The sequence below is a fragment of the Apodemus sylvaticus genome, chromosome 2 (assembly GCF_947179515.1).
Source record: "Apodemus sylvaticus chromosome 2, mApoSyl1.1, whole genome shotgun sequence".
In the NCBI taxonomy this organism is placed as follows: Eukaryota; Metazoa; Chordata; class Mammalia; order Rodentia; family Muridae; genus Apodemus; species Apodemus sylvaticus.
In genome coordinates this window covers 94,033,019-94,040,989 of record NC_067473.1, presented here as the reverse complement: position 1 = coordinate 94,040,989, position 7,971 = coordinate 94,033,019, and the positions used below count along the sequence as shown (strand labels likewise).

Here is a 7,971-nt window from a genome sequence, read left to right as displayed (position 1 = left end):
GCAAATCTGCAAATAATATGACTGAGCATTAAAAGATGATAAACTGCTTAGAGAAGGGCGATTTGCTTGGACTGGCTCAGATACCATCGAACTCTCCAATCATCTTGAAACCACAAGGTTCTTGCTTGCTTACTTAAGCTAAAATGATTTGTGGAATTTTAAGAATAAGGATATAGAGTTGATGATAATGAAATTTTTCTACCTGTGTTTAACCTGGAACTGAGAGAAGTATGCTCAGGACTAAATGATATGATTTGTATTTCATGAAACCATGAATGTTTTAGAACATGTATAAATAAAGAAGTTTTCTGACTGGCAAAGTCTCCCAGTCTTGGTGTCTTACTCATCCTGCCCCTCCCCTGTTCCTTACATCCACTCTGGAACCCATTCATGGGTCCAGCCTCCAGCAATTATGCCAGAATCACCAACATCAACATGAAGACTTAAGAAACATTGGAAAGGAAGTAAAAGTAAATCTCTAAATGAATATATTGAATATCTGGTTACAATGTCCCTTAGAAAATAAAATCTACACATTTATTTTAGAAGACATTTAGAATAATGCTCCCAAGTCTACTTAGAAAGATAAAAACACATATGGATAGACATCTAAACATTTAAAAATCTGTGTGAGTTTTTTTTTATATTTTTATTTTCTATATTCTCTGTTTACATTCCAAATGATTTCCCCTTTCCCAGATCCCCCCCTCCCCATATGTCCCATAAACCTTCTTCTCTCCATCCATTCTCCAATCACCTCCCTCATGTTTTTCTCTGTCCTTATATTCCCCTCCAGTGCTAGATCAATCCTTTCCAGGATCAGGACCTTCTCCATACTTCTTCATGGGAGTCATTTGTTATGCGATTTGTGCCTTGGGTATTCAGAGCTTCTGGGCTAATTAATATCCACTTATCAGAGATTGCATTCCATGTGTATTCTTTTGTGACTGGGTTACCTCACTTAGGATGATATTTTCCAGATCAAACCATTTGCCTAAAAATTTTGTGAATTCATTGTTTCTAATTGCTGAGTAGTAGTCCATTGTGTAAATATACCACATTTTCTGTATCCATTCCTCCTTTGAGGGACATCTGGGTTCTTTCCAGCTTCTGGCTATTATAAATAAGACTGCTATGAATATAATGGAGCATGTGTCTTTATTGCATGCTGGGGAATCCTTTGGGTATATGCCCAGGAGAGGTATAGCGGGGTCCTCCGGAAGTGTCATGTCCAGTTTTCTGAGGAACTGCCAGACTGATTTCCACAGTGGTTGTACCATCTTACAGCCCCACCAGCAGTGGAGGAGTGTTCCTCTTTCTCCACATCCTCGCCAACACCTGCTGTCTCCTGAGTTTTTGACCTTAGCCATTCTGACTGGTGTAAGGTGAAATCCCAGGGTTGTTTTGATTTGCATTTCCCTAATGACTAATGATGTTGAGCACTTCTTTTTTTGTTTGTTTGTTTTTTGGGGGAGGAAAAGGTTTATTCAGCTTACAGTTCAAAATTGCTGTTTATCACTAAAGGAGGTCAGGACTAGAACTCAAGTAGGTCAGGAAGCAGGAGCTGATGCAGAGGCCATAGAGGAATGTTTCTTACTGGCTTTCTTCCCCTGGCTTGTTCAGCTTGCTCTCTTACAGAACCCAAGACTACCAACCCAGAGATGGTACCACCCACAAGGGCCCTCCCCCCTTGATCATTAATTGAGAAAATGCCCCACAGCTGGATCTCATGGAGGCACTTCCCCAACTGAAGCCCCATTCTCTGTGATAACTCTAGTCTATCAAGTTGACACACAAAACCAGGCAGTACAATTGGCCCCTTGTCACCTTGACACACAAACAAATCACTGTTAAGCCTCAACCCTTACTTCCTTATTCATCCCCAAGATCTAAATAACTTTAAAAGTCCCATAGTCTTTACATATTAAAAGTTCAATCTCTTTAAAATATCCAATATCTTTTAAAATTCAAAGTCTTTTAAAAATTTAGTCTCTAACCTGTGGGCTCCACTAAAATACTTTCTTCTTTCAAGAGAGAAAAATATTAGGGCACAGTCAACAATCAAAAGCAAAAATCAAACTCTGGTGGTCCAATGTCTGGGATCCAACTCATGATATTTTGGGCTCCTCCAAGGGCTTGGTTCACTTCTCCCTTTGTAGCACACACCTTGTCTTCTAGGCTCCAGCTGCCTGTATTCCACTGCTGCTGCTGTTCCTGGTGGTTATCTCATGGCACTGTCATCTCTAAAACTCTGCTGTCTTCCAATGTAACTAGGCTTCACCAAAAGCCTCTCATAGGCTCTCTTCATGGTGCCATACCTCAGCTCCTTTGCATGACCCCTTCAGTCCTGGGCCATCAATTGCAACCAAGGCTGCACCTTCACCAGTGGCCATCTGTGGCCTCTCACAGTGCTGAGCCTCAGCTGCTCTTCATAACCCTTTTATGCCTTCAAAACCAGTACCACCTGTGTGACTCTTACACAGTATCAGACTCTTACTGCAGCACAAGGCATAACCTTGGCTATCTCTGGAACACAGTCTCTATGCTCTCAGAAAACACTTCCCAGAAGATTTCACCTCAGTGGTGCTGGTCTCTTCTTAATCACCACTAATTTCTTAGCTCCAGCTAACCAGAATCAGTAGTCCCAGTAACACAAAGATTTACTTTAGTGGTTCTGGTATCTTGTTAATCACAGCTGATTCTTCAGCCCCAACTAACCAAAACCACAGAATCTTCACAATCAAAACATGTTCCTGATAAGAGTCTTTAATCAATTCCCAGCAACCACATGGTGGCTCACAACTGTCTGTAATGGGATCCAATGGTCTCTCTGATGTGTCTGAAGACAGCAACAGTGTACTCACATATGTAAAATAAATAAATCTTTAAAAAATATGTAAAATAAATTAAAAATAGATAAATGGCAGACAATTACATAAATATATAGATAGACAGATACACAGACTCACGGGCAGACAACAGATAAACAGATAGGTGGTGCATAAAATTTTCTATGGCTCTAAACATGTGGAAATGGGTAATTTATATCCTCTGAGCCAACAGTGACATCAAAGCAGGGCTAATGACATTTAATTGTATTAGAGAAAATGATGAATTGGAAAGAAAAGTAAAAACAGATGGTGTAATCTGGAGCCAATAGCTTCCACCTGTAACCCCAGCACTGGGAAGGCTGAGGCAGGAGGATTGCTGTGAGGGCTCCAGGCCAACTTTAGTTATTTGATGAGTTCCCAGCCAGAGCTAAAGAGTGAAACCTTGTCTCAATAAAACAAAATAGCAACAAATCACCCACCCCCGCAAAATAAGACAAAAAGAACCAAAACCAAACTAAGTCATATTAAATCAAGCAAGCAAGCAACAAACAGCAGCAGCAAATCAAAACCCCATGGGATGCAGACTGTTCTTTAAAGGGGAAAAACAACCTCAGGCAGAAGTCTGAGCTACTGCCTAGACTTGGGAGACTTGGATAAAGAAGCAACTTGGAAGGAGGCTCTAGCGTTGGAGACTTCATTTGTGTGAGAACATCTAAACGGGACTTAGCTGAGCACGAGAGCAAAGCAAAAACACTTTCATCCTGGATGAACTAATAAGGAAGTAACCTAACCTCTCATAAACAAACAGCACCCAGAACAAGTGACATGAAGACCCACTTTCCAACACAAGGCAGTGTCTAAAAAAACCAGAATCCCAAAACATGTACTGTAAACCAGGTGAGTCCCAAAGTGGCATTAGGATTTGACCTGAGGTCAGCTTCTGTATCAGGTTAAGTAAGGGAGGCACGGAAGGATCCAGCAGCACTGAGCCTGGGGTTTCAGGTCAGAGCCTACAGAAAGAATTAAACAAAAGATCTTCTGGAATGTGCATAGATTATGCCATGTCCAAGTTAAAGCATTATCCATGAATGGCATAAAAGTGTACATGAGTAGGCAAAGAACAGTTGGGTTTTGGAGTCATGTCAATTTCAGGTCACAGAAGATTCAGGGGAATAGTCAGCTCCAGCTCCTTTGACTGGAAAAGCCTAGGTAATCACCTGGCACATTTGATGAGACCCTAGAGGAAAAAAATCCTAGGTATATATTGTTTCAATTTAAACTTTTTTCTTTGTTTACCTTTTTCTCTTTTGTGGCTTTCTTTAAACATTTCTTCAATATTATATTTTATTTTTGCCTTTGAATTTTTAGCTAAACCACTTTTGTTTGTGCGGATCAATTGTGGTTTCTACTACACATCTTTAACAGTCTACATAAAACACTGTCCTACTTCATATAGGGTATAAGATCACATTAGCCTTTTTTTTATTCGATATAATTTATTTACATTTCAAATGATTTCCCTTTTCTAGCCCCCCCACTCCCCGAAAGTCCCGTAAGCCCCCTTCTCTTCCCCTGTCCTCCCACCCACCCCTTCCCACTTCCCCGTTCTGGTTTTGCTGAATACTGCTTCACTGAAAACCCACATACACGTGGAAACTGAACAATATTCTACTCAATGATACCTTGGTCAAGGAAGAAATAAAGAAAGAAATTAAAGACTTTTTAGAACTTAATGAAAATGAAGACACAACATACCCAAATCTATGAGACACAATGAAAGCAGTGCTAAGAGGAAAACTCATAGCCCTGAGTGAATCCAAAAAGAAAATGGAGAGAGCATACACTAACAGTTTAATGACACACCTGAAAGCCCTGGAACAAAAAGAAGCTATTTCACCCAGGAGAAGGGTGGAAAGCAGGAAATCATCAAACTCAGGGCTGAAATCAATCAAGTAGAAACAAAGAGAACCATACAAAGAATCAACAAAACCAGGAGCTGGTTCTTTAAGAAAATCAACAAGATAGATAAACCATTAGCCAGACTAAACAAAGGGCACAGAGACAGTATCCAGATTAACAAACTTAGATATGAAAAGGGAGATATAACAACAGAAACTGAGGAAATTAAAAAACTCATTAGATCCTACTACAAAAGCCTATACTCAACACAACTGGAGAATCTGGAGGAAATGGACAGTTTCCTAGACAGCTATCCAACACCAAAACTAAATCAGGATCAAATAGACCAACTAAACAGTCCCATAACACCAGAAGAAATAAAAAGGGTCATAGAAAGTTTCCCAACCAAAAAAAAGTACGGACCAGATGGCTTCAGTGCAGAATTCTATCAAACCTTCATAGAAGACCTAACACCAATACTCTTCAAACTATTCCACAAAATAGAAACAGAAGGAACTCTAGCCAACTCGTTCTATGAAGCCACAATTACGCTGATACCAAAACCACACAAAGATCCAACAAAGAAAGAGAACTTCAGGCCAATTTCTCTTATGAATATTGATGCAAAAATACTTAATAAAATTCTTACCAACCGAATCCAAGAACACATCAAAACAATCATCCACCATGATCAACTAGGCTTCATCCCAGGGATGCAGGGATGGTTCGATATAAGGAAATCCATCAATGCTATCCACTACATAAAAAAACTCAAAGAAAAAAACCATATGATCATCTCATTAGATGCAGAAAAAGCATTTGACAAAATTCAGCATCCTTTCATGCTAAAAGTCTTGGAAAGAACAGGAATTCAAGGCCCATACCCAAACATAGTTAAGGCAATATACAGCAAACCGGTAGCCAACATCAAACTAAACAGAGAGAAACTTGAAGCAATCCCACTAAAATCAGGGACTAGACAAGACTGTCCTCTCTCTCCATATCTTTTCAATATAGTACTTGAAGTTCTAGCTATAGCAATTAGACAACATAAGGAGGTCAAGGAGATACAAATTGGAAAGGAAGAAGTCAAATTATCACTATTTGCAGATGGCATGATAGCCCACTTAAGTGACCCGAAAACGTCCACCAGAGAACTCCTACAGCTGATAAACAATTTCAGCAAAGTGGCTGGTTATAAAATCAACTCAAGCAAATCACTTGCCTTCCTATACTCAAAGGATAAGCAGTCTGAGAAAGAAGTTAGGGAAATGAAACCCTTCACAATAGCCACAAACAATATAAAGTATCTTGGTGTGACTCTAACCAAACAAGTGAAAGATCTATATGACAAGAACTTCAGGTTTCTGAAGAAGGAAATCGAAGAAGACCTCAGAAAATGGAAAAATCTGCCATGCTTGTGGATCGGCAGGATTAATATAGTTAAAATGGCCATCTTGCCAAAAGCAATCTACAGATTCAATGCAATCCCCATCAAAATCCCAACTCAGTTCTTCACAGAGTTAGAAAAAGCAATTCTCAGATTCATCTGGAACAACAAAAAACCCAGGATAGCTGCGTGAGAATTTAATAAACGCACATACTTCATTTTATTTAAAAAACAAGAAAAACGAAGCTCAAAGACTTAATGAAAAATAGTTAAAATTATCAAAAATCATCTAGATTAATGAAAGGAGATGCTTCTGATGCAGAGGCAACACAATGGCTATTAGAAGAAGGACCAGAAATTGTCGGCACTTGAGATCTAGACAAACCACTCATCCAGCCACATGAGTCTAACCAGAGCTCTCATCTGCAATTACTCTTGTTCCCCAGCATCTCCCTCTCACACACACTGAGTGCTCTGTTCCTCTCCATTCAAGCAGCACCTTGCCAGCAGGGCTGCCTCAGGCAAGGAGGTTTTTGTTAGGGTCTGTATCAGTGTGTGAGGAGAAAATCTACCTTGCATACAGTAATAAACGCCCAAATCCTCAGGTTCCACTCTGCTGATTTTAAGTGTAAAATCTGTCTCTGATCCACTGCCACTGAACCTATCAGGGACCCCAATGCCCAGTTTGGACACCTGATAGATTAGGCGCTTTGGAGACTGGCCTGGCCTCTGTAATAACCAATACAAATAGGTCTTTCCATTACTATATAAGAGGCTCTGACTTGACTTGCAAGAGATGGAGGCTGGTTGTCCAATGGTAACCGACAAAGACAGTGGAGTCTGGGTCATCAAAACATCACCGCTGGTTTCTGAAATTATAATACAGTAGTATAAAGTCATGTACAAACTTCTTTGTGAAATCTCTTATGTTTTTCCTTTCAGGTGAGATTCTGGCAGCTTTTGAAATTTAAAAATATTATTTATCAAAGGCCTTTTCAAAAAAACAAGTGATTTGAAGTTTCTAAACATCAGAGTCTTTACAATTAATCCAATCTATCTCAGAATATTGATCTTAATATAAGTACTATTCCATCTGGAATTTCTCATTAGAGAAAATAAAACCTCACATCCTGGAGAATGTGACCTGCCCCATCACAAATGAACATAGGCACCCAGAGATCACCCTCCAATGCCATTGTCCTCCATTCCCTCCTACTCTCCTTACCCTGAATCCAGAGCATCAACAGAAACAGGAGCTGGGCAGGACTCATCATTTTTGAGGAGATGAACTTAGGAGAGTGATCAGTGAAGGCAAGAGGACAGTTGAGATTTTTATCTCAGGCCAGCAGGGCAAGGGCCTCCCTAGGGAGCAATATGCAAATTATCTGGTCTGTATATCAGTGTACATAGAAGGGACAGTTACATGGACTTCTTGAATGTGAAAAATAACTCCAAGAGTAAAAGGAGTAAAACAAAATTTGATAACTGAAAGGAGAATTGCTGAATGTTAAAGGTCTGTTTTCATCTGAATGAAATCATACACTACATATCTTTCAGTGAACTGGAGATGTTTCTTTCAAGGTTCACTCATATTCTTTGAACAAATAAATAATATATCTCTGTTGCTGGATCTTTTGGTAATGATAACATTTATTATTACATATGGGCATTTTTCTTTTTTACCTTGAATATTTATAAATAAAGATACTATGAGTGTTTTAATCAGATTACATATGAACATAATCTTTATCTTGAGCTGTTCAAATCACTTATAAATATCTATCAAAAAATTAGTCTTCCTATGTAAGTTGAAATTGACTTAAATGTTGTCTGTATGCACATAGATAAATT

General features: G+C 39.2%; 1 gene segment (V, D, J or C); it reads right to left on the bottom strand.

Moving 5' to 3' along the window:
- Window positions 1–6,576: 6,576 nt before the first annotated feature.
- LOC127677950 (immunoglobulin kappa variable 2-29-like) lies at window positions 6,577–7,430 on the bottom strand. The segment is given in 2 exon segments: window positions 6,577–6,989; window positions 7,346–7,430. Coding segments are annotated over 2 exon segments (462 nt in total).
- Window positions 7,431–7,971: the final 541 nt, after the last annotated feature.